The sequence below is a fragment of the Pseudophryne corroboree genome, chromosome 12 (genome assembly GCF_028390025.1).
Source record: "Pseudophryne corroboree isolate aPseCor3 chromosome 12, aPseCor3.hap2, whole genome shotgun sequence".
Lineage (NCBI taxonomy): Eukaryota > Metazoa > Chordata > Amphibia > Anura > Myobatrachidae > Pseudophryne > Pseudophryne corroboree.
Window position 1 is genome coordinate 10,120,110 of NC_086455.1, and position 27,458 is coordinate 10,147,567.

A 27,458-nucleotide genomic window follows, 5' to 3' on the forward strand; every position below is an offset into this window, starting at 1 on the left:
CCGCTTTCAAACATGAAACGATTACGGGGAAGAAAGAAGACAACTCTATCCAGCAGGTAATATTTTAGGTGAGCAACCAGTTACACCGCAATGCATTTCTAAACTCAGCAGTCATTACTACAGCAACGCGATGCAGACTGGGGGAAGGAAAACATTCATGTTTAAACACTAAGTAATGTCATTTTCTAAAGAGGGAAAATTAAATTAAATGTTTAATGTCTTTTGCAAGATTACATTTTAGTTGAACTGCACTACTGGGAAAAATTACCAAGGTCTTCAAAATAATACCATGATTTACTATATTGCCGTGAAAAATAACTATATAAAGTATGCCTTGAAGACGGATCGGTCGCAACTGACTGTTTAGGAAGGAGAACAGACTATTCAGCTTTTTTACCACCGGGGGCACTGTTCTATGAAAGTACATGGACGGCGCCACCGCGCCAGCCCTTACTCTCGCTAAGAAAACATCTGCTTCTATACAATACATTCGTGCGGCTAAATATTCAGAGAATAAGATAGTCGCTGTGGTAAGACAAGAAATGGAGGCGTTGCCCGTGGCAACCAGATTCTAGCTAACTTTTAACATGTACTTTCTAGGAAATGGTAGCTACAATTTGACTGGATGCAACACCACCACAATTTAGTGTGTGTGTGTGTGTGTGTGTGTGTGTGTGTGTGTGTGTGTGTATATAATTATATATATATATATATATATATATATATATATATATATATATATATATATATATATATATATATATACACACACATACATATACACACACACATATATATATATATATATATATATATATATATATATATATATATATACATATACACATATACATACATACATACATAGTATATATTATTTTTTAACATTCCTAGGGATCTTTAATAGACTTATTTTTAGTCCCTTAAAAAGGGATGCTGCCCCCTTAGAGTTAAGGTGCATAGAGGTTAATGTAGTTTCCACTAAGTGTTCCGCCACTATCCTACGGTCTCTTCCTGCCCTCGCCATGGCCTGGAAACAATGACATCACCAGCAACCAATCACAACGCAGCGACTATTAACCTGCATACATACTGGCAGCTGACTTCAGACCTGCTTACATATTCTCCCTGGCAACAGTCCCAAAGGGGAAAAGGGCCGGGGGGCACACCTCATTTACACACCCGGCTGCCTGTTAATGTTGCGTGCCGGCAGTGACAGCTCTTAGGCTGGAGACTGGAAGCAGATAAACGCTGAAGGAATCAATAAGCTCTCCTGTTAATTACCTCTGCAGACACCCATGGAAAATAATTAGCCACAAGGACTGGCAGACAGAACGCAATGGTTCCGCTGCACTGCAGAGCACGCTACGCTCCGTTCTGCTAAACAAGGGAAATTCTGTATCCTCTCCAAAATGTTCCGATTGGATACAAATACGTTGAACTGCTGTGCACCTTTTTTTATTCGGAAAATCATGTTACCATTAAAAAATAAAGGCAAATGGAAAAACAAAAATATAATCTGCATAGGGCTGAACTTTATATTTTGTAAAGCATCATTATTAGAGATAGTGTGACAAATACATTAGCAAAATGTAATGGGCAATCGTAAAAATAAAAAATAAAAAAACACTAAAGAACCACAAATGCCATGAACACTTACCCTTTCTTCCCCTCTTGTGGACTCATTGTCTAATAATGGCTCTCCCGGAGCTTGAATAGTGACCGACTTATCACCCTTACTGCTGCCGTCCCTGCTTTTAGACCGATGGCGCTCCCTCCTATCTCTGCAAACAAAGGAGAGGTAAAAATAAGTACAAATTTCACTGCACTATGATAATGAAGCTATATATTGGGATTGACCCCTATGAGTTGCAACAATGGCGCATAGACACAGGGAAGGCAGCCAATAAGGGGGAATTTCATTAAGATCCAGGAAGAGTGGGGCTATCAAATCGCTAGCTAACAGCAACATAACCAAACTAACCAAAAGAGCCATTTTGTAGCATGAGAGACAAAATGGCCGCCTAGACACAGGGAAGGCAGCCAATAAGGCAGCTAATAAGGGGGAATTTCATTAAGATCCAGGAAGAGTGGGGCTATCAAATCACTAGCTAACAGCAACATAACCAAACTAACCAAAAGAGCCATTTTGTAGCATGAGAGACAAAATGGCCGCCTCTCTGTGTTACCACAAGTACCCGGTGAACAGAGAAGCTGCAATTATAAACAAATAGTTTTCGCATTTTCTTTATGACCTATTCCGCAGTGGCCTGTTCTCACCTGTGTTTGCGCGAACTCCGGGACTGCCCAGATTTGTAGGAGTACCCAGAATATTGGGACTCGTTGTCCATGTTTTCAGAGAAACGTCCTTTATGGCGATCCACGTTGATGGATTTCGGTTTCCCGTTTCCTGGAACTGCAGCCAGCACCGCTGCCGCCTCTTTCAGCACTGGCTTTTTCAGGCCAAAGGGCGCAGCCAGAAAATCGACCTTCACCTTGAGGGACTCTATTTTGAAAGGCGGTCTCGGTCCGTCTCATAAGAAAAATAAGGAATCCTAGGAGTTTACAGCAGAAAGGAGATAGACTGTTAGCTCTGTGTGCGCTTGAGATCACCAAAGTAACAAAGTCAGGTGAACTCAGCAGTAATCGTATAGTAATATTACATTTAGCCTAGAGAACAGCAGTAGTGGTGGCATAATTTATTACAACGGGAGCATAAATGCCTGCAAATGTAATACTATACACCAATGTATGCAAATTCGTCTCCGTTCTACAGTCTCATGTGACATATCATGGTGCTAACAAGACATGAGCCCACCTGCAGAATGAAGGAATGCTCGTTAGCGTATTTACCAAGTCGCCCCTGGGCAATTTTCTATTTAAGTTTCTGTGACTTTGTTTACCCTTCGCATCCAGGGGTTTTCTACTGTACAGTGGGCAAAGTCAATAGACGGCAGCCATTTTGAAACCTTTATTATTCAAGACATCACAGATGTAAGAATTAGTCACGTGACTGAGGTACTTTATGGCTCTAAACAACGCAGGAGTACTTTGATAAAGAGTATAACTATATTACTTCAGCTTAGAGAATGGCTGCCACATGAAGAATATGTGGAGAGAGGTAAAGTATCAGCCAACCAGCTCCTGTAACATGGCGGTTTGGAGCTGGTAGGCCAATACTTTATCTCTCTCCACTTTATTTCTATCCAGGGTTTAGTAGATAGACCCCATAATGTGTGGGATGTATCCAAGATGGTCTGACCGCATTCCCCATATGTCTCAAACGCAGAAAAGCAAAAAAAACTTTCCAGAGCTTATACTCGGTAGGCAATGGCACCTATAGAGAGCGTTACCTAGAAGCCTATGGACTTCTTCACACATAGGTCCAAATTTATCAAGCCTTGGAGAGTGATAAATTGCCCTGGTGGTAAGGTAGCAGCCAATCAGCTCTTAACTGCCATGTTACAGGCTGTGTATGAAAAATTACAGTTAGGAGCAGATTGATTGGTACTTTATAACTGTGCAATATATCACTCTCCAAGGCTTGATAAATCTGGGCCATAATTCCCGAGAGGGAGCCAATCGGATCTCTCCCAGTGTCCGCCACAGCTGCGCATGCGGAGAAGGACTGCCAGGTCATAACCCTGGAAGTCCTCACATCGCAAAGGACAGCACGTTTTGGGAAAACTTTCCTTTGTGATTTTAGTTGCAATTGTACAGGCATACGGTGTTACTAAATGCCGCTATGCATACAATCACTGATGGAATGTATCGCACACAAGATGCGTTGCACAATACATCCCGTCCTATAGGAGCGAGGATTTCATACGGTTTGAATAGACAATATCAAATGAAATGTCAACATAGACTGCAACGGAAAAGGCACTTCGGAGGTTAAGTATTATGAAAATAATGCCCGTATACCCTCTATGATATAATTAGAAGGCTCTAGTACGGGAGTATCCTTATTTATAGATTATTTTCAGGTTTCGCTTCAGTATAATGCCAAATTAAGGACAAATGAATGATGGCTGGAGATATATACTGGAAACGTGCTGGAAAAGTCATTCATCATCTAGGTCTGGGATTAGAGGAAGCTCTGTTTCTCTTTGTTGTATATACAGAAGGAATGACATCTCACCTCCTGCAGCAATGCAAATAAAAAATGTTCACTGATCTTTATTAGTGCCCTGAGATAATAACACACACGGTAGCATGTAAGATGTAACCTGTTAGGGTGCAAACGGCAGCACAGAGAATAAAGTAAATAAAAAACTACAGTTTCTTATACAGGATTTGGGGGTCTATTTACTAACCTGTGGGGGCAGAAAACTAGTTATTGCCACACATTGCAAAGAAAAGTTTGCCTGGGAAACAGAATGATGCCAATGCACAGCACGTTCCACCAGTGAAAAGAGGATTGCTTCGGCATATGTACCACCACAATCCTTCTTATAATGCCAGCGAAGACCAAGGGGCAAACGTATCAAACCTTGAAGAGAGATACAGGGGCATATTTCACAACAAAAACAAAAATGACCGTTAGGAGCTGATTAGTTGGCTCTACAGATCGCGTTGCCTACAGGGTCCAAGCGCCTGAATGTATCGAGTTACAGAGGGAATGCGGCAGAAACGTCATTTTGCAGAGTTTGGGGCGCATTTCAGCTTTAGTACCGTTCACAGAACTTATTGGCCTATAACATAAAACTTATATATAGCTATTTTCTTCATTTAGTACTGTACTCCTGTAAGGACTCCATAGCCTGGCCTGTCCAGAGGATCTATACTGCGCACCTTCTATAGGTTTATTATTGTACAAGCCTTTCATGGGTGGCTTGTATCCTGGGAACGTGTCCCTAAAGCCAGAGGTCAAATAGGAATATGGTGCAACCATTAACAAGGCTTCTATCAAGGAGAACATGGAACGGAATATGAACCAAGAGAGACATCATTAACCCTTTGTTCTCAGACGTTTGTGAAAACCAGGGCACGGGTAACAATAGCAAAACTAAAATACAACCTATGAAAATTGGGTGACCATTCTTTGAAAATGACAGCTACATATCCCACGTTTTATCTATCACATACCGTATGTGCCCCCCGCCCCACCTCCTCCCTTTAATGCAGTTTCAAAGTCCGGCAGTGGAAAAGGGCACTAACAGCGCATAGGTGTGAATGAGCCCCCAGGTGAAAAACTGGTGCCCTATCCAGACGGCACTGGCCCAGCTGTCTGAGGGATCTAAATCCAGGACAGTGACAGGTTTATATACCAAACACATGCACAGGCATTGGCCATGCAAAGGCACTTTTGATGCAGAGCCTAACCCCACCCCAACAAAAAATGGAGCCTTCAGCATTATCCATTTAAAATGGAAGCGGACTGCAGCCTTACTACAGGATTATCTTCTCGGTAATAACATTTAGTGCTACCAGATATATGCATAGTGTACATGCAGCGTGACACCGTAAAGCGTCCCCACTTTGTGTGACAGAGTCACAGATGCTGTATGGTAATTAAATGTGAGACAGAAGCACGGGTAATAGTACCGTTTAGCGTGTTAGCAGACAGACTATCTAGACGCGGGCAGAGTTTTGACAAACCCGTCTTTGGTGACATTTGCTGCGACGTGTATGGCAAGGTAATTGCGGTTGGGGGACAATATGAGACTAGGCCTGGTTACCATAGAAACGCTACTAAAAGGGCATTTAAGAGACCGTCATGTTCCGCTTCCAAGAGCTGGTTTTGGACGGACTAATGAAGACGGGGTCAGGACGCTGCAGTCGGGAAAGGATTTTGTCCCGGATGCCGGATTTTTTTCCGTATCTGTCACCATGGAAACCCTCCCAAAAAAAGGAATCCTCTCTGCGCACCTCCCCCATATGCCCCTGTGGTTTCCTAGGTAATGGCAGACAGGCCCAAAAGCATCCTCACAAACAAATGCATGGAGGGGATCGGGGTGAAGAAAGTGAAAGGAAGGGCGGAGGGTGAGCCGAGAGTGAAACAGGGAATAAGGGAGGGAATGTAAAGAAGAAAAAGAAAGGGGAAGGGGGGGGGGCGCATTTTGTTACTCTTCTCCTTTTGTTTAGAAAAAGGGATCAAATTTCTCCAGGGAGACAGGCTCAAGAAAGCCTGGGGCGAGAGGGACATTGTACACCCACCAAAACCAGATTTTACTGTAATAAAACTCATTTTGTTATATAACCACCTTGTGCCTCTTTTTAGATAGTCCAACAAAAAGAAAAACATTTTCTAAATTGTGTTCATTTGATCTCGTCGTGCTTTTGACCATACAATTGCAACATGGGTAAAAAATAAATAAAAAAACATTTCTAAGTGCACACCCATGTGTATAAATTGCAGGCAGCCATTTTGGAACCAACGATGGGGGTTGGGATCTGGATTTTCAGAATACAGATGGCGGCATCCCGACTTTCACAATCCTTCCCTGGCATACTCAAGTTCAGGATTCCGGCAACGGGAATCTCAGCGGTGTTGCATTACAGCGCCGGTGTTCTGGCCACAGGCATCCAGAACGTCGGAATGCCAACCACATCCTCGAAGAACATCAGTTTACTCCATAGTACGCCTGCCGCTGCTGTGTGTACACTACAGGTGTGTGCGCAACATTTAAAAACACACAAATTAACCACTTAGGGGTCTAGTCATGAAGAAGTGAAAACTCTGGAGAATAACCAATCAGCATTGAAGTAACATTTATAATTTGCATACTATAAAATCATACAGAGCAGCTGATTGGTTGCCATCAGGGCCGGCTCAGGGTCTTTGAGTGCCCCGGGCGGCCATAGTGGGCGTGGCTTCATACAGGGGGTGTGGTCAGTTACGCCGCTGAAACGATGTGCAGTGCGCGATGACATCATCGCGCACCGCACAGCAAAGGTCCTCTCCACGAAGGGAAACTAGACGCATAGCGTCTAGTTCCCCTTCACAGTGGGGACAGCGGGCAGCGGCAGCAGGGGGCACAGCAGCAGCGGATCTTGCCGTGGTGCGGCACCCTCCGGATGGCGGCGCCCCGGGCGAAAGTCCTGCTTGCCCGTGGCAAGATCCGCTACTGGTTGCCATGAGCAACTTCTCCACAGGTTCACTTCTCCACTCTTATCACTGCTTCATGAATAGACCCTTTAGTTATAATACTCTAACATGCAACCTGGAAAGAGAAAGGACTTGAGATGTTAACCTCAGGCTGTGAAGCACATTGTAATATACTGCCACTATACTGTATATAAGCAAAACCCATCACTGGGGAAAGCAGGACCAGCCTAAACCACCAATATTCTGTCCCATAAATAAATCGCAGGTCACACACACACTGCACACCAGGAAAGACATTTTTACACCTTTGAAAAGAAAGAAAATGGTCTTTACCATAGAAACGACTGGTGGTAATACCATAACAGCATATTAGTAGAACAGGTAGCAATGTACGGGAGCCTGGTGCCTATAACCTGTGCAACCTGTTCTCCGCCTCACTGTGTGTGTAGTCCAAAGGGCACAGAAAGCCAGAGAGACTAAACCCAGCCTACATGAAACTTAGCCCCTCCGGCAAACACTCTACGCTGGTTTTTGGAAGGATGGCATCTGCCCCCGGGCTCCAGGTTAAGAGGAACTCCGAATAGCACCTACACTGCAGTTCAACTTTTCAACTTTCACAGTAATTGGCCATAGGTAAAGAAGAATGTCGGGGAACCCGCTTCAGCATTTTCCACTTTGTATGCATACACACACACTAATGTGCAAAAGTTTTAGGCAGGTGTTAAGAAACTGCTGCGAAGTAAAAATGCTTGGAGGGGGGGGGGGAATATATATATGGCATCCCACCCGCCGGGAGTATGTAACCGGATGGGGGAGCATAAGATGAAGGTAAAAAGCTTGGGATCAGGTCCTTTCAGGTCTAGATTAAGGTGGTCCATGCAGTCAGGCACGTCGCAGACCAATAGCTATCTACTGATCCGTGCAGTCACTCCCGGTAGCTGGATAGCACCTGCCACTCTGACACTCCAGAAACTCAGGAGAAGAGACTGAAATAGGCAGAAGGGAGCGGGTATCAAAATTTGACATGATCCAACCATCGTTTAAGGGAAACAGATGACGGGTCACAAATAGATAATTAATTAGCACTGTGTAATAGATTAATAGGGGGGGGGGACCCTTAGAAATAGGACAACCGTATTTTGCCCAAATAAAACATGGTATTTCAATAATTTCTTCTCTCCTTTCCAAATATCGCTGCTGCCAAATGTATCCGGATTTAAAAAAACAAAAAACACACACACACACACACACACAAACACAGCACAATAATGCAAAACTAAACCCATTCGCCATTAGACCGCTAAGTGCTGCAATATTCTTGCACAATGGCAAAAAAAAATGTAAACAATACAAGCGGTTAGTGCAATATCGTAAAGTCTTGTGTCAAGTAAATATATATCTATACATAAAACAAAAAGGGAGTGGACGCTATTTGAACAATGAAACAGACATATAAACACTTGTCCCAAGATCTTCAAGTATACGAAGCGGTATGTTTGTTGAAAAATGATCTTATCTCAGTTTGCAGAAGGATAACGATGCAGGTGGTTGACCCAAGGAGGCTTAACAAACTAAAATAAAAGGCTAGCCAAACTGCGCCCAGCGCACAGACTCCCGACTCTCAGATTCAAAAATGACCCTTCAGATTGGTTATGTAAAAAGCAGGCTCTGGAAGGGACTCCTACCCAAAATAAGCAACTGGACACGTACACCACCAGAGGACACTTACCAGGTTCTGAGGACAGTAAAGATGGCCTTTGATTAGTCGGACTGATCCTACGGACCTTTGTGTATCTTCATCTGGAAGTTGGGATTCAAAAACGTAAAAACATGGGGTCCCGAGTAGTTGAACATCGAGGTTCCACGCAGGAGACTCTTTTCAGATTGCCAACAGCCTGCAAAAAAAAAAAAAAATAGAAAAAGGTTTACAAACGATATAATTACATATTAACATAAAAGAAAGTGGCAGGCGGAATTTGTGATAAAGCAAACTATCAATCCGCCAGGAAGGCTAACGGAACACGTGGCACTAAGAGGCTTACTAGGCCGAGCTTAGGCAACAAAATGGCTGCCTCCGCTACATCAGACACATATAGGTGGTTAAATGCTCCGTTTCTCAATGTTCCTTTCACCAGGAACGTTGTATTGTCGGAGATATAAGCTGTACGAACGATAGATAGATAGATAGATAGATAGATAGATAGATAGATAGATAGATAGATAGATAGATAGATAGATAGATAGATAGATAGATATGCTAACATCAAAACAGACACCTAACCAACACTGGGCAACAAGGCCCGTGCAAAATAGAGGGATACACACAGCGCCGACATGTACTCTGCAGAAAGATTAGTCATTCCACACGCAGAAGTCTGAAGGAATATGTATTCTAGAATTTCGAGAGCGTCCAGCTTGTAAAACAGCAAGATGAATGGATAACTGCAGCAGAGCCCACAGATTAGCACGCCGTTATGCGGCCTACTCACTGACTGACAATGGGCCTCAGAAGGGACAAGCACGCGGAGTATGCTCTGAAAGGCTCAATATAAAGCCAATAGTTATTAATTCCTTCCTGGCTCTGGAAATCTCTGCAGACATTAGGAAATCCTAGACTGCCTGTCCCACGCTCACACTAGGAGAGTTCATAATCATTACCTCATCTCAACCTCATCTATCATCAAGAGTCTCTGACTGTCTCTGTGTGCTGACCAATCGTAATAAGAATCTCTCTCCCAATCTGGCTCACATTCCTCCCGCTCTATGGAAGCAGGCTGTGAGATATTACAGGCCGGATACAGCGGCAGAGCAATTGCAGAAATGCAATTCATTAGTAGCTAGCGACAAAAAATAAAAGAAAAAAAAATTTGTTTGGGATTTTGTATTAAAACCATTAATACTAACAAAACAACAAACACAACAACAACAACAACAACAACAACAACAACAACAACAGTAGACTTAATATTCCTGCCAGTTGCACTTGTATGTCCTACAGATATTTCAGTTTGCCCAAGCTGGAAAAATTCAGTAAGACTGCACAGTGGCAGAAGGGGCGATGGAGAGATACTAGCCATGTGGAGATATGGCAAGAGAGGGAGAGGGTCTCGCCAGGGGCAGAGGGAGCGAGGGAGAGGGTCTCGCCAGGGGCAGAGGGAGCGAGCGAGAGGGTCTCGCCAGGGGCAGAGGGAGCGAGCGAGAGGGTCTCGCCAGGGGCAGAGGGAGCGAGCGAGAGGGTCTCGCCAGGGGCAGAGGGAGCGAGCGAGAGGGTCTCGCCAGGGGCAGAGGGAGCGAGCGAGAGGGTCTCGCCAGGGGCAGAGGGAGCGAGCGAGAGGGTCTCGCCAGGGGCAGAGGGAGCGAGCGAGAGGGTCTCGCCAGGGGCAGAGGGAGCGAGCGAGAGGGTCTCGCCAGGGGCAGAGGGAGCGAGCGAGAGGGTCTCGCCAGGGGCAGAGGGAGCGAGCGAGAGGGTCTCGCCAGGGGCAGAGGGAGCGAGCGAGAGGGTCTCGCCAGGGGCAGAGGGAGCGAGCGAGAGGGTCTCGCCAGGGGCAGAGGGAGCGAGCGAGAGGGTCTCGCCAGGGGCAGAGGGAGCGAGCGAGAGGGTCTCGCCAGGGGCAGAGGGAGCGAGCGAGAGGGTCTCGCCAGGGGCAGAGGGAGCGAGCGAGAGGGTCTCGCCAGGGGCAGAGGGAGCGAGCGAGAGGGTCTCGCCAGGGGCAGAGGGAGAGGGGCAGAGGGAGAGGGGCTCGCCAGGGGCAGAGGGAGAGGGGCTCGCCAGGGGCAGAGGGAGAGGGGCTCGCCAGGGGCAGAGGGAGAGGGGCTCGCCAGGGGCAGAGGGAGAGGGGCTCGCCAGGGGCAGAGGGAGCAAGAGGGAGAGGGGCTCACCAGGGGCAGAGGGAGCAAGAGGGAGAGGGGCTCGCCAGGGGCAGAGGGAGCGAGCGGGAGAGGGGCTCGCCAGGGGCAGAGGGAGCGAGCGCGAGAGGGGCTCGCCAGGGGCAGAGGGAGCGAGCGAGAGGGGCTCGCCAGGGGCAGAGGGAGCGAGCGAGAGGGGCTCGCCAGGGGCAGAGGGAGCGAGCGAGAGGGGCTCGCCAGGGGCAGAGGGAGCGAGCGAGAGGGGCTCGCCAGGGGCAGAGGGAGCGAGCGAGAGGGGCTCGCCAGGGGCAGAGGGAGCGAGCGAGAGGGGCTCGCCAGGGGCAGAGGGAGCGAGCGAGAGGGGCTCGCCAGGGAGAGAGAAAGTGTGAGAGAGTGAGAGAGGGGGGGGCTCGCTAGGTCCAGAGTGGGAGCGCGAGAGAGAGAGAGGGGCTCGCCAGGTCCAGAGTGGGAGCGCAATAGAGAGGGGCTCGCCAGGTCCAGAGTGGGAGTGCGCGAGAGAGAGAGGGGCTCGCCAGGGGCAGAGGGAGCAAGAGAGAGGGGGGCTCGCCAGGGGCAGAGGGAGCAAGAGAGAGGGGGGCTCGCCAGGGAGAGAGGGAGCAAGAGAGAGGGGGGCTCGCCAGGGAGAGAGGGAGCAAGAGAGAGGGGGGCTCGCCAGGGGCAGAGGGAGCAAGAGAGAGGGGGGCTCGCCAGGGGCAGAGGGAGCAAGAGGGAGAGGGGCTCGCCAGGGGCAGAGGGAGAGGGGCTCGCCAGGGGCAGAGGGAGAGGGGCTCGCCAGGGGCAGAGGAAGCAAGAGGGAGAGGGGCTCGCCAGGGGCAGAGGGAGCAAGAGGGAGAGGGGCTCGCCAGGGGCAGAGGGAGCGAGAGGGAGAGGGGCTCGCCAGGGGCAGAGGGAGCGAGAGGGAGAGGGGCTCGCCAGGGGCAGAGGGAGCGAGAGGGAGAGGGGCTCGCCAGGGGCAGAGGGAGCGAGCGGGAGAGGGGCTCGCCAGGGGCAGAGGGAGCGAGCGGGAGAGGGGCTCGCCAGGGGCAGAGGGAGCGAGCGAGAGGGGCTCGCCAGGGGCAGAGGGAGCGAGCGAGAGGGGCTCGCCAGGGGCAGAGGGAGCGAGCGAGAGGGGCTCGCCAGGGGCAGAGGGAGCGAGCGAGCGGGGCTCGCCAGGGGCAGAGCGAGCGGGGCTCGCCAGGGGCAGAGGGAGAGGGGCTCGCCAGGGGCAGAGGGAGAGGGGCTCGCCAGGGGCAGAGGGAGAGGGGCTCGCCAGGGGCAGAGGGAGAGGGGCTCGCCAGGGGCAGAGGGAGAGGGGCTCGCCAGGGGCAGAGGGAGAGGGGCTCGCCAGGGGCAGAGGGAGAGGGGCTCGCCAGGGGCAGAGGGAGCAAGAGCGAGAGGGGCTCGCCAGGGGCAGAGGGAGCAAGAGCGAGAAGGGCTCGCCAGGGGCAGAGGGAGTGAGCGAGAGGGGCTCGCCAGGGGCAGAGGGAGCGAGCGAGAGGGGCTCGCCAGGGGCAGAGGGAGCGAGCGAGAGGGGCTCGCCAGGGAGAGAGAGAGAGTGTGAGAGAGAGAGAGAGAGGGGGGGGCTCGCCAGGTCCAGAGTGGGAGCGCGAGAGAGAGAGGGGCTCGCCAGGTCCAGAGTGGGAGCGCAAGAGAGAGGGGCTCACCAGGTCCAGAGTGGGAGTGCGAGAGAGAGAGAGAGGGGCTCGCCAGGGGTAGAGGGAGCAAGAGAGAGGGGGGCTCGCCAGGGGCAGAGGGAGCAAGAGGGAGAGGGGCTCGCCAGGGGCAGAGGGAGAGGGGCTCGCCAGGGGCAGAGGGAGCAAGAGGGAGAGGGGCTCACCAGGGGCAGAGGGAGCAAGCGAGAGGGGCTCGCCAGGGGCAGAGGGAGCAAGCGAGAGGGGCTCGCCAGGGGCAGAGGGAGCAAGCGAGAGGGGCTCGCCAGGGAGAGAGAGAGAGTGTGAGAGAGAGAGTGAGAGAGGAGGGGGCTCGCCAGGTCCAGAGTGGGAGCGCAAGAGAGAGGGGCTCACCAGGTCCAGAGTGGGAGTGCGAGAGAGAGAGAGAGGGGGGCTCGCCAGGGGCAGAGGGAGGGGGGCTCGCCAGGGGCAGAGGGAGCGAGATAGAGAGAGAGAGAGAGAGAGAGAGAGGGGGGGGGGGCTCGCCAGGTCCAGAGAGGGAGCGCGAGAGAGAGAGGGGCTCGCCAAGTCCAGAGAGGGAGCGCGAGAGAGAGAGGGGCTCGCCAAGTCCAGAGTGGGAGCGCGAGAGAGAGAGGGGCTCGCCAGGTCCAGAGTGGGAGCGCGAGAGAGAGAGGGGCTCGCCAGGTCCAGAGTGGGAGCGCGAGAGAGAGAGGGGCTCGCCAGGTCCAGAGTGGGAGCGCGAGAGAGAGAGGGGCTCGCCAGGTCCAGAGTGGGAGCGCAAGAGAGAGGGGCTCACCAGGTCCAGAGTGGGAGTGCGAGAGAGAGAGAGGGGCTCGCCAGGGGCAGAGGGAGCGCGAGAGGGGGGCTCGCCAGGGGCAGAGGGAGCAAGAGGGAGGGGGGCTCGCCAGGGGCAGAGGGAGCAAGAGGGAGAGGGGCTCGCCAGGGGCAGAGGGAGCGAGGGAGAGGGGCTCGCCAGGGGCAGAGGGAGCGAGCGGGAGGGGCTCGCCAGGGGCAGAGGGAGCGAGCGGGAGGGGCTCGCCAGGGGCAGAGGGAGCGAGCGAGAGGGGCTCGCCAGGGGCAGAGGGAGCGAGCGAGAGGGGCTCGCCAGGGGCAGAGGGAGCGAGCGAGAGGGGCTCGCCAGGGGCAGAGGGAGCGAGCGAGAGGGGCACGCCAGGGGCAGAGGGAGCGAGCGAGAGGGGCTCGCCAGGGGCAGAGGGAGCGAGCGAGAGGGGCTCGCCAGGGGCAGAGGGAGCGAGCGAGAGGGGCTCGCCAGGGGCAGAGGGAGCGAGCGAGAGGGGCTCGCCAGGGGTAGAGGGAGCGAGCGAGAGGGGCTCGCCAGGGGCAGATGGAGCGAGCGAGAAGGGATCGCCAGGGGCAGAGGGAGCGAGCGAGAGGGGCTCGCCAGGGAGAGAGAGAGAGTGAGAGAGAGTGAGAGGGAGGGGGGCTCGCCAGGTCCAGATTGGGAGCGCGAGAGAGAGAGGGGCTCGCCAGGTCCAGAGTGGGAGCGCGAGAGAGAGAGGGGCTCGCCAGGTCCAGAGTGGGAGCGCAAGAGAGAGGGGCTCACCAGGTCCAGAGTGGGAGTGCGAGAGAGAGAGGGGCTCGCCAGGGGCAGAGGGAGCGCGAGAGGGGGGCTCGCCAGGGGCAGAGGGAGCGAGGGAGAGGGGCTCGCCAGGGGCAGAGGGAGCGAGCGGGAGGGGCTCGCCAGGGGCAGAGGGAGCGAGCGAGAGGGGCTCGCCAGGGGCAGAGGGAGCGAGCGAGAGGGGCTCGCCAGGGGCAGAGGGAGCGAGCGAGAGGGGCTCGCCAGGGGCAGAGGGAGCGAGCGAGAGGGGCACGCCAGGGGCAGAGGGAGCGAGCGAGAGGGGCTCGCCAGGGGCAGAGGGAGCGAGCGAGAGGGGCTCGCCAGGGGCAGAGGGAGCGAGCGAGAGGGGCTCGCCAGGGGCAGAGGGAGCGAGCGAGAAGGGTTCGCCAGGGGCAGAGGGAGCGAGCGAGAGGGGCTCGCCAGGGAGAGAGAGAGAGTGAGAGAGAGGGGGGCTCGCCAGGTCCAGATTGGGAGCGCGCGAGAGAGAGGGGCTCGCCAGGTCCAGAGTGGGAGCGCGCGAGAGAGAGGGGCTCGCCAGGTCCAGAGTGGGAGCGCGAGAGAGAGAGGGGCTCGCCAGGTCCAGAGTGGGAGCGCGAGAGAGAGAGGGGCTCACCAGGTCCAGAGTGGGAGCGCGAGAGAGAGAGGGGCTCACCAGGTCCAGAGTGGGAGCGCAAGAGAGAGGGGCTCGCCAGGTCCAGAGTGGGAGCGCAAGAGAGAGGGGCTCGCCAGGTCCAGAGTGGGAGCGCAAGAGAGAGGGGCTCGCCAGGTCCAGAGTGGGAGCGCGAGAGAGAGAGGGGCTCGCCAGGTCCAGAGTGGGAGCGCGAGAGAGAGAGGGGCTCGCCAGGTCCAGAGTGGGAGCGCGAGAGAGAGAGGGGCTCGCCAGGGGCAGAGGGAGCGCGAGAGAGAGAGGGGCTCGCCAGGGGCAGAGGGAGCGCGAGAGAGAGAGGGGCTCGCCAGGGGCAGAGGCAGCGCGAGAGAGAAAGGCTCGCCAGGGGCAGAGGGAGCAAGTGAGAGGGGGGCTCGCCAGGGGCAGAGGGAGCAAGAGAGAGGGGGGCTCGCCAGGGGCAGAGGGAGCAAGAGAGAGGGGGGCTCGCCAGGGGCGAGAGAGAGGCAACAAACCGAACAGTGGATGTGAGGATCTCGGCTGTACCTACAGAGAAATTGTCTTGCAGGATAAAGAAAACGAGCATTGTTTATTTCAATTGGTGCTGTAAACTACCATTTCTAAAAGCATATAGACTACTGTCAAAGGAAAATATGGCATTTCCCACCAGCTACTACAAGGGGTTAAACAGCCCACGTTACGGCATGGAATAATGTGCCATTCTAGTCCAGCTGCAACCGTTGTACGCAGAGAAAACAAACTCAGGTATGAAGAAAAGGAACAAAGTACATGATCCGGAAAATGACACAGGCTGCGAGACACAAAGAGCCGTGGACAGGTTACAAAGCACAGGCCTGAAGGGCAGGTTGTGTGGGAAGCCCATAGAAAGGCCGCGACAGACGCTTATTGTGTCCTGGAAGCGGCGACAATGAAAACACGCACTAAACTGCAGCGCGATAAGCCAGTATAATACACAAGTGATGCTACTACAGTGTACAAACCAAATATATATATATATATATATATATATATATATATATATATATATATTTTTTTTTTTTTGTTTTTTTTTATATTATTTCTTACTTGATTTTAACTTTATACAAAGCCAGTCCTAGAATTAGACAAATCTCATCTGTAGGTTTCAGGGCATTCATACCACACATAATAGTGAGTATTACACAAAGGGAGGGAGGAGGGGGCTACACCCCAGCCCTAAAACCGCAAAGAGCACCATAACTCACAGGCCATTCTTAAGCTATTGTCACAGCATTAACACCACACACAGAACATACTACACAGCGCAGCAGCCCTTTCACTGGACAACGCTCTAGGAGGAGACTTAAGCACTGATACACGTCTAAAGCCAAAGCTGTAATCACATTAATGCTATATTAGGGAAAGATTCAGCTTTACACAAGGCAGAAATCTAATGGGTAGACTATGAAGGAGATGCACTATTTCCTGCACAGAGATAAATGTACAATATTCATATTACTGAATGATTACGATTATAGTTAAGTCCATCTAGATTCTATACAGTCATAGTTTTGGTCACTGGACCATAATCCTCCAATTCTTCCCAGAACCCTCTAATACAGAGGTTCCCAAACTCTGTCCTCAAGGCACCCTAACAGCCCAGGATATCCATGCTTGAGCACAGGTGGCTTAATTAGTACCTCAGTCAACTTGATTTAACCATCTGTGCTCAACCATAGATATCCTTAAACCTGGCCTGTTAGCGTGCCTTGAGGACAGAGTTTGGGAACCACTGTCTTAATCTTTTTCCAAGATGGACCTCACCCACTCAGACGTTTTCAGATCAACGCTAATACACTTTATACCCCATTAATCCACAGCGGGTGTAGGAATGAGAATATTAAGCACATGGGTTTATGGGGGATGAGAGCTGTGACTAAGAAAGACTTCATTACAGGGCGCAGCCCACAAACCACTTATACTACGGGGTCACCCGCACCGGGCAGGCTCGTTTTACTGACAGGAATTTTCAGCTGCAAATTTTCAATTTTACAGGAGATTTTTTTTAATTTGTTTCTAAATACTGTATAGAACATTTTCTATTACTCTCTCATAGAGAACGCCAAATTAATCAGTTTGCAATTAGCAGCACATCTACCAGATTAGCTCTTTTCTGCAGAGTGCACACAGGGGGTGAGAGAGAGATGTATAAACAGTAATGCCAGGCCCTGTCTGGAAAACGCACCGAGATTTATACGCAGGCAGTGTATACGTATTTCCAGCAAACGTAGCAATCGTCCCCATAAACACTGGCGTGTGGACAGACAGAGAGAGACAGACAGACACAGAGATAGACACAGAGAGAAAGACAGACAGCTCTCTATTTTCTTGTCCTGTGTTGTGGCAGGACAGCATTAAACCATCTATAATCCTGGAACGCATTAAGGCCTAAACATGCAACATTGAGGCTGCCATGAATCATTAAGATTGCTATATTACAGTGCACAGCATCAACCAAGGCCTATTAATATCAACACCTCAGATTCCCCCAGGGCTTAATCTGTGTCCACCATTGCTGGTCTGTGAGAAAATCCCTTCACAGCTAGTCTTACTCAGTAAAAGTAACTTACGATATGGTTTTAAGAGAGATAAGAAAAACACACACACACACACACACACACCAAAATGCAGGTTTCAGTGGTTTTTCTTTTCTTTTTTTCTTGGTGTAGACCCAACGAGCAGACAGCCCTGGGGAGCATGTCAGCACATAGTGAATAATTGATGAAACGATCGTGTATCTGGAATAAATCTCACTGAGAGACGTGGAATGAAGGATGCTGGGAACTCACAAACGCCAAGATCAAAAGACTTGTTTCAGATGATACTGCATCCTCCCTATACACAACACCATGCAGAGCTATTATGACATATCTGATGTAATGCAGCTCTAATAACTAAATACTATCACTTGCCGCCAAAAAGAAATAGAAACTTGATTGGTTATATACCGTCGGCCCTTCAAAAAGTGTTTAGCCAGCGCATGAGGTACCCGCCTTGTATTTATATAAAGGCGTGCATCAGATAAGACAAAATGGATTCCCACACACTCAATACATAAAAAAAAAAAAAAAACAACACACAATGTTTGAAGCGCCAAAATAGATCCCCATGTACAGAAATTGCAGATTTATAAACGCTTATAATATTTGGATTCCAGACCTGGCAACACAGAGCCATGAAACAAAATGACACACGCATGGCTGAATCCGTCCATTACACAATACGCTTGTAACACCACTTTACTTTAAATAATTACATGCCGCTCTCCAGCGTTCCATTGTCACTAGATAACAATAAGGGCACATAATTCATACGCAGCCAATGAAAAGCAGAAAAGCTGCCAGCAGCTGCCTGGTGAACCATTCCCGCTACTGGAAATGTCATCCGTTACACCCTAAATCAATCCCAGAAACGGCATGGTGACTTCTGTTTCATACCTCCGTCGGCACCAAGGGGCATGAACCTTTCACCTGTATAGAATACGGGCTGGCAGGGTTTGTACAGCAGGAGCAATAAGTAATTTTACAACTTTCCAGCGCTTGAACGGGGGACAGAAATGGTGTGTGGGAACAGAAGTATGTTCAATGCAGCGTTTAATTGCAAAAGGGGGGTCATTCTGTTCAGCAGAAGAAAAGGGTACGGAGAAGGAAATCTTTTATACTGGATCGACCGTTTTATTTCTTATAAAAAGAAACACTTCGTTATTTGTGACAATGGGAATTCTATCAGGTCACGGGGGAGGGGAGCAAACCGGAATGCTAACGAGAAGCACACATAAAACACAGATCAGGATCTTCCGTTTGGCCGCCCCTTGGCCTTGGTGAGCGCTGGCCTACAGACGATGATGAAGAATCACTTTTGCAGCTATGGATTTAGCGTTCCGCTATTTAATAAACGTCATCTGGCACCTGCCAATGGTGTCCACGAGCTCGTACATTAATAGCTACCGGGAGACTCCCGGATTAGTTTGAGTTCCTAGGAGAGCAGACAAGACTCTAGGAGGCCCTGGTTCCAGGAGATGTATCACTAGTTCTGGTGAACTTACTGGAAATGCGCTTAAAACAGGGGTGCGGCATACTTTATAGACATTCCCAATGTGGAAGTCCATTAGGCCAACATGATACATAATGTTAACATGGCAATATTATTAACTAGTTCGTAATGATCGTGATGACATCCAGAATGGCGAAACTGATTTAGTGTCGACAACGTCTTGATTTTAATTCTATTCCCAAAGCATTATGGGGGATATCCAAGCGTCCCCACAAAATTTTTGTGCGGGAAAAAATAAGAATTTACTTACCGATAATTCTATTTCTCATAGTCCGTAGTGGATGCTGGGGACTCCGAAAGGACCATGGGGAATAGCGGCTCCGCAGGAGACTGGGCACAAAGTAAAAGCTTTAGGACTAGCTGGTGTGCACTGGCTCCTCCCCCTATGACCCTCCTCCAAGCCTCAGTTAGGATACTGTGCCCGGACGAGCGTACACAATAAGGAAGGATTTTGAATCCCGGGTAAGACTCTTACCAGCCACACCAATCACACCGTACAACTTGTGATCTGAACCCAGTTAACAGCATGATAACAGAAGGAGCCTCTGAAAAGATGGCTCACAACAACAATAACCCGATTTTTGTAACAATAACTATGTACAAGTAATGCAGACAATCCGCACTTGGGATGGGCGCCCAGCATCCACTACGGACTATGAGAAATAGAATTATCGGTAAGTAAATTCTTATTTTCTCTAACGTCCTAGTGGATGCTGGGGACTCCGAAAGGACCATGGGGATTATACCAAAGCTCCCAAACGGGCGGGAGAGTGCGGATGACTCTGCAGCACCGAATGAGAGAACTCCAGGTCCTCCTCAGCCAGGGTATCAAATTTGTAGAATTTAGCAAACGTGTTTGCCCCTGACCAAGTAGCAGCTCGGCAAAGTTGTAAAGCCGAGACCCCTCGGGCAGCCGCCCAAGATGAGCCCACTTTCCGTGTGGAATGGGCTTTTATAGATTTTGGCTGTGGCAGGCCTGCCACAGAATGTGCAAGCTGAATTGTACTACAAATCCGACGAGCAATCGTCTGCTTAGAAGCAGGAGCACCCAGCTTGTTGGGTGCATACAGGATAAACAGCGAGTCAGATTTTCTGACTCCAGCCGTCCTGGAAACATATATTTTCAGGGCCCTGACTACGTCCAGCAACTTGGAATCCTCCAAGTCCCTGGTAGCCGCAGGCACCACAATAGGTTGGTTTAAGTGAAATGCTGAAACCACCTTAGGGAGAAATTGAGGACGAGTCCTCAATTCTGCCCTGTCCGTATGAAAAATTAGGTAAGGGCTTTTATAGGATAAAGCCGCCAATTCTGATACACGCCTGGCTGAAGCCAGGGCTAACAGCATTACCACTTTCCATGTGAGATATTTCAAGTCCACAGTGGTGAGTGGTTCAAACCAATGTGATTTTAGGAATCCCAACACTACATTGAGATCCCAAGGTGCCACTGGAGGCACAAAAGGAGGCTGTATATGCAGTACTCCCTTGACAAACGTCTGAACTTCAGGTACAGAAGCTAGTTCTTTTTGGAAGAATATCGACAGGGCCGAAATTTGAACCTTAATGGACCCTAATTTGAGGCCCATAGACAGTCCTGTTTGCAGGAAATGCAGGAATCGACCCAGTTGAAATTCCTCCGTAGGGGCCTTCCTGGCCTCGCACCACGCAACATATTTACGCCAAATACGGTGATAATGTTGTACGGTTACATCCTTCCTGGCTTTGATCAGGGTAGGGATGACTTCATCCGGAATGCCTTTTTCCTTCAGGATCCGGCGTTCAACCGCCATGCCGTCAAACGCAGCCGCGGTAAGTCTTGGAACAGACATGGTCCCTGCTGGAGCAGGTCCTGTCTTAGAGGTAGAGGCCACGGGTCTTCCGTGAGCATCTCTTGAATTTCCGGGTACCAAGTCCTTCTTGGCCAATCCAGAGCCACGAGTATAGTCTTTACTCCTCTCCTTCTTATGATTCTCAGTACTTTTGGTATGAGAGGAAGAGGAGGGAACACATACACTGACCGGTACACCCACAGTGTTACCAGAGCGTCCACAGCTATTGCCTGAGGGTCCCTTGACCTGGAGCAATATCTGTCCAGTTTTTTGTTGAGGCGAGACGCCATCATGTCCACCTTTGGTTTTTCCCAACGGTTTACAATCATGTGAAAGACTTCTGGGTGAAGTCCCCACTCCCCCGGGTGAAGATCGTGTCTGCTGAGGAAGTCTGCTTCCCAGTTGTCCACTCCCGGAATGAACACTGCTGACAGTGCTATCACATGATTTTCCGCCAAGCGAAGAATCCTTGTCACTTCCGTCATTGCCCTCCTGCTTCTTGTGCCGCCCTGTCTGTTTACGTGGGCGACTGCCGTGATGTTGTCCGACTGGATCAATACTGGCTGACCCTGAAGCAGAGGCCTTGCCTGACTTAGGGCATTGTAAATGGCCCTTAGTTCCAGGATATTTATGTGAAGTGACGTTTCCATGCTTGACCACAAGCCCTGGAAAAATTTTTCCCTGTGTGACTGCTCCCCAGCCTCTCAGGCTGGCATCCGTGGTCACCAGGACCCAATCCTGAATGCCGAATCTGCGGCCCTCTAGGAGATGAGCACTCTGTAACCACCACAGGAGAGACACCCTTGTCCTTGGAGACAGGGTTATCCGCTGATGCATTTGAAGATGCGATCCGGACCATTTGTCTAGCAGATCCAACTGAAAAGTTCTTGCGTGGAATCTGCCGAATGGAATCGCTTCGTAAGAAGCCACCATCTTTCCCAGGACCCTTGTGCACTGATGCACTGACACCTGGCCTGGTCTTAGGAGTTTCCTGACTAGGTCGGATAACTCCCTGGCTTTCTCTTCCGGGAGAAACACCTTTTTCTGTACTGTGTCCAGAATCATCCCTAGGAACAGCAGACGTGTCGTCGGAATCAGCTGCGATTTTGGAATATTTAGAATCCATCCGTGCTGTCGTAGTACTATTTGAGATAGTGCTACTCCGACCTCTAACTGTTCTCTGGACCGTGCCCTTATCAGGAGATCGTCCAAGTAAGGGATAATTAAGACGCCTTCTCTTCGAAGAAGAATCATCATTTCGGCCATTACCTTGGTAAAGACCCGGGGTGCCGTGGACAATCCAAACGGCAGCGTCTGAAACGGATAGTGACAGTTCTGTACCACAAACCTGAGGTACCCTTGGTGAGAAGGGCAAATTGGGACATGGAGGTAAGCATCCTTGATGTCCAGAGACACCATGTAGTCCCCTTCTTCCAGATTCGCTATCACTGCTCTATCTTGAACTTGAACCTTTTTATGTAAGTGTTCAAGGCTTTCAGATTTAAAATGGGTCTCACCGAGCCGTCCGGCTTCGGTACCACAAACAGCGTGGAGTAATACCCCTTTCCCTGTTGTAGGAGGGGTACCTTGATTATCACTTGCTGGGAATACAGCTTGTGAATGGCTTCCAATACCGCCTCCCTGTCGGGGGTAGACGTTGGTAAAGCAGACTTCAGGAACCGGCGAGGGGGAGACGTCTCGAATTCCAATTTGTACCCCTGAGATACTACCTGCAGGATCCAGGGGTCCACCTGCGAGTGAGCCCACTGCGCGCTGAAATTCTTGAGACGGGCCCCCACCGTGCCTGAGTCCGCTTGTAAGGCCCCAGCGTCATGCTGAGGACTTGGCAGAAGCGGGGGAGGGCTTCTGGTCGTGGGAAGAAGCTGTCTGTTGCAGTCTTTTTCCCCTTCCTCTGCCCCGGGGCAGATATGAGTGGCCTTTTGCCCGCTTGCCCTTATGGGGACGAAAGGACTGAGCCTGAAAAGGCGGTATCTTTTTCTGCTGCGAGGTGACTTGGGGTAAAAAGGTGGATTTCCCAGCCGTTGCCGTGGCCACCAGGTCCGATAGACCGCCCCCAAATAACTCCTCCCCTTTATACGGCAATACTTCCATATGCCGTTTGGAATCCGCATCCCCTGACCACTGTCGCGTCCATAATCCTCTTCTGGCAGAAATGGACATCGCACTTACTCTTGATGCCAGAGTGCAAATGTCTCTCTGTGCATCTCGCATATATAGGAATGCATCCTTTAAATGCTCTATAGTCAATGATATATTGTCCCTGTCCAGGGTATCAATATTTTCAGTCAGGGAATCCGACCTAGCCACCCCAGCACTGCACATCCAGGCTGAGGCTATTGCTGGTCGCAGTATAACACCAGTATGTGTGTATATACTTTTAAGGATATTTTCCAGCCTCCTATCTGCTGGCTCCTTAAGGGCGGCCGTTTCTGGAGACGGTAACGCCACTTGTTTTGATAAGTGTGTGAGCGCCTTATCCACCCTAGGGGGTGTTTCCCAACGAGCCCTAACCTCTGGTGGGAAGGGATATAGTGCCAATAATTTTTTAGAAATTAGCAGTTTTTGTCGGGGGTAACCCACGCTTCATCACACACTTCATTCAATTCATCCGATTCAGGAAAAACTACGGGTAGTTTTTTCACACCCCACATAATACCCCTTTTTGTGGTACTTGCAGTATCAGAGATGTGCAAAACCTCCTTCATTGCCGTGATCATGTAACGTGTGGCCCTACTGGAAAATACGTTTGTTTCTTCACCGTCGACACTGGAGTCAGTGTCTGTGTCTGGGTCCGTGTCGACCCACTGAGGTAACGGGCGTTTAATAGCCCCTGACGGTGTTTGAGACGCCTGGACAGGCACTAACTGAGCTGCCGGCTGTCTCATGTCGTCAACAGTTTTCTGTAACGTGCCGACACTGTCACGTAATTCCTTAATTACGGCCATCCATTCAGGTGTCGACTCCCTAGGGGGTGACATCACCATTATAGGCAATTGCTCCGCCTCCACATCATTTTCCTCCTCATACATGTCGACACACACGTACCGACACCCAGCACACACACAGGGAATGCTCTGATAGAGGACAGGACCCACTTAGCCCCTTGGGGAGACAGAGGGAGAGTTTGCCAGCACACACCAGAGCGCTATATATGTATAGGGACAACCTTACAATAAGTGTCTATCCCTTATAGCTGCTTATATCTGTTATTTTGCCAAATAAGTGCCCCCCTCTCTTTTTTACCCTGTTTCTGTAGTTGCAGGATGCAGGGGAGATTCTGGGAGCCTTCCTACCAGCGGAGCTGTGTGGGAAAAATGGCGCTGTGTGCTGAGGAGATAGGCCCCGCCCCCTTCACGGCGGGCTCTTCTCCCGCTTTTTTCTGGAAAACTGGCAGGGGTTAAATACATCCATATAGCCCAGGAGCTATATGTGATGTATTTTTTGCCAAATAAGGTAAATTCATTGCTTCCCAGGGCGCCCCCCCCCCAGCGTCCTGCACCCTCAGTGACCGAAGTGTGAAGTGTGCTGAGAGCAATGGCGCACAGCTGCAGTGCTGTGCGCTACCTTATGAAGACAGGAAAGTCTTCTGCCGCCGATTTATGGACCTCTTCTTGCTTCAGCATCTGTAAGGGGGCCGGCGGCGCGGCTCCGGGACCCATCCATGGCTGGGCCTGTGATCGTCCCTCTGGAGCTAATGTCCAGTAGCCTAAGAAGCCCAATCCACTCTGCACGCAGGCGAGTTCGCTCCTTCTCCCCTTAGTCCCTCGATGCAGTGAGCCTGTTGCCAGCAGGTCTCACTGAAAATAAAAAACCTATTTAAACTTTTACTCTAAGCAGCTCAGGAGAGCCACCTAGATTGCACCCTTCTCGTTCGGGCACAAAATCTTAACTGAGGCTTGGAGGAGGGTCATAGGGGGAGGAGCCAGTGCACACCAGCTAGTCCTAAAGCTTTTACTTTGTGCCCAGTCTCCTGCGGAGCCGCTATTCCCCATGGTCCTTTCGGAGTCCCCAGCATCCACTAGGACGTTAGAGAAATACAAATAAAAATTGGTATTATCGAGATTTTGACTAAATTTTTGCATTTGGGTATTCAATTATTATACCCCCTTTTTTCACATGGAAATATTCTTGTTTTCTCACAAAAACACATAGGATTTGGGATATGTTCCTGGACTGATGTCTTTGCATAAAAAAACGGGGCCGATAGGGCTGGTTATCGATGATTTGTTTCGTGCCTGCCTCCGTCAGGTGAAAAGACATTTCTGATAAGTACTTCCAGCAGCCGCTCTTTGGAGACAATTGAATAAACACCGGGGAGGGGGTCAATAAGCTGCGGTAAATTACCGTGGCTGATTGAATATCGCACTATGAACGTCAACCACCTTCTGTCGACACCTTGAAGGTCGACATTTTAAACAGAGTCATAGTCATAGTACACCCTTAGACATGGATATACAGAAAGGGTCTTTCACATCTGTCGTCTGCGGAATGGTGTGACAAGAATAATGACAAGTCTTCTGACAGGGCACACACTTGAAATGGGTCACTTCACGGGAGAACTGCAGGAGACACCCTCTCACCACCTCTTCAGTAACGTATATGTGGTTAATGCTATTAGAGGAAAAGTCAGCTGTTTTTGGGCATCCATAGCTCCCTTCTAAATGAATGAAAGCTATTCAATTGTTTTTGGGCACCTTTATTTCTCGCAGACCTCTGCTTGCACCCTTCTGAGGCTTTCAGGCACCTTAACTACAGTGCGCCCAGTAGAATGCACGGAAAAGCAACTTTAACAATCCCAGTGCATTTGTGTGCGAGAATGTGGAACTTGTGACCAGAGTGCCTAACAATTGAATAGGTCCCACCAGTATAGATGGGAGCTACAGGCCCCCAAAAAATAAAACAAATAAATAAAAAAACAATTGAATTTTCCCCATTAAAACATACTATACCACAAATGTATTTTTTTTTATTTATTTTTTATTTTCGTCTGGGAATGTGAGCTGGAAAAAGAAAATCCATGGAAGTGAATGGACTTGAAGATTTTCTGAATGAATTTACGATTATTGCATGCAAATTTTATATTTCTGTTCATTCAGAAAAATTGTATGAAAAAGCCCACCCAACACCAGTCTTACGTAGTTCATTAACATAATTCTGCATTAGAGGGGATTAAAGTAGCAATCGCATGTATCTGACAGTCACTGGCGAATTTCCCATGAGGCACGTGCCTAGGGGCGGCACGTGGATGCTTGTGTTGTACCGTCACCCCAAAAAGTACCAGTAACTGCAATATCTCCACTGTACTGTACCATATTCCTTCTTGAATGGAGTGTAACCCGGTATGACATCCTACTTAGAAAATATGTATAAATAATAATATTAATAATAATAAAAATGTCATAGTTAATGGATCTTTTATTCTATTAAATTGGCTATCCGTTACTGTTGTGTCTAGGTGTGCCCTCACCCCCAAAACCGTCCCCTGCTGACAGTCCTGGTTATTAGCCATGCTCATACAATTCATTATCTCGTTTTCAAACTTTCTTTGGAGGGCACATATTTGGCTGCCAGGCTTCCAGCATGTCATCTGGGGACTGGGGAGGGATTTCACAGTACACAGATAGGGCAGAGCTCATAGGAGTTTTCCAAAGCATCTCTGCTCGCTACTTCATGTGCCAGGTGACTGCTTTTGCTATGGAGGACAGTAGCATTCTGTAGAACTATAAATCAGCCTGTAGGAGCAAAACAAGAAGGAAAAAAAAAAATAGGATTTTGGCATCTACTGGTAAATCAGTTTCTCTGATTCCACAGGGGACACTGGAGCTGGGGTATTGAGGGGTTAGTTAGTGGGAACTGACACATGTAATTTAAAAATGTGTAAGGCTCCTCCCCCTCTGCTACCCACCATTCCCCAGTTTGAAAAAAGTAGGACAAGGGGAGATGAAACAGAGGAGATACAACAGATAGAAAGTGTACAACAGAACATAACCAACAGGTCAAACCCAAAAACTAAATATCAAAAGCAGGCAACCAGAGATGAGGTGGGCGTCCCATGTCCCCTGTGGAATCGGATAAACGGATTTACCGGTAGGTACCAAAATCATATTTTCTCTTTCATTCCACTAGGGGACACTGGAGCTTACCCTGGGGACGTCCCAAAGTTTCCTCCCTGGGCGGGAGAACTCTGAGGTGCCTGCAAGACCAACTTACCAAAACTGTAGGCCGAAGCCGCAAATGTATCAAAACGATAAAACTTAACAAAAAAGTGCTTGCCGACAACCACGTGGCAGCCCAGCAAAGTTGCGATGTGGATGCGCCTCTGCGCGCTGCCCAGGATGCACTCACTGACCTAGTGGAATGCGCTCCAATAGACGCTGGCGGCTGCAATTGTTTACTGATGCAAGCTTGTCGAATTGTTAGACGAATCCAACGAGCCAGAGTCGGTTTTGAGGCCGGACATCCTCTGCAGTTAGCATCATACAAAACAAACATGTCTGATTTCCGCACCGAAGCCGTCCTATCAACATAGATACGTAATGCCCTTACTACGTCTAAGGTCGATAAATGTCCGAATGGATCCCGAAAGGCTGGAACCACAATCGGTTGACTCATATGAAACGCAGATCCCACCATATTTAAAAGATCAAAGTATGGCGATTTACAGGAAAGCGCCCCCTAATTCCGAAACTCGTCGAGGCCAGCGCCAAAAGGATGACCGTTTTCAAATAAAAATAAAATACCTACAAACTCACTGGAGATAGCTCCAGGTGTGACCAGCTCCCTTGGCACATTTTTCTAACTGGGG

General features: G+C 49.9%; 1 protein-coding gene across 5 annotated transcripts in view; it reads right to left on the minus strand.

Annotated features, from left to right (window-relative positions):
- Positions 1–27,458, minus strand: part of VANGL2 (VANGL planar cell polarity protein 2) — a 146,045-nt gene that overhangs the window by 13,839 nt on the left and 104,748 nt on the right. For all 5 annotated transcript variants that reach the window (XM_063946949.1, XM_063946951.1, XM_063946952.1 and 2 more), the window contains exons 2-4: positions 8,781–8,946; positions 2,281–2,555; positions 1,661–1,784 (exon numbers count right to left, since the gene is read on the minus strand). In XM_063946949.1, coding sequence (XP_063803019.1) covers positions 1,661–1,784; positions 2,281–2,351 — 195 coding nt within the window. In that variant the 5' untranslated portion in view covers positions 2,352–2,555; positions 8,781–8,946. The remainder of the gene's footprint in view (positions 1–1,660; positions 1,785–2,280; positions 2,556–8,780; positions 8,947–27,458) is intronic.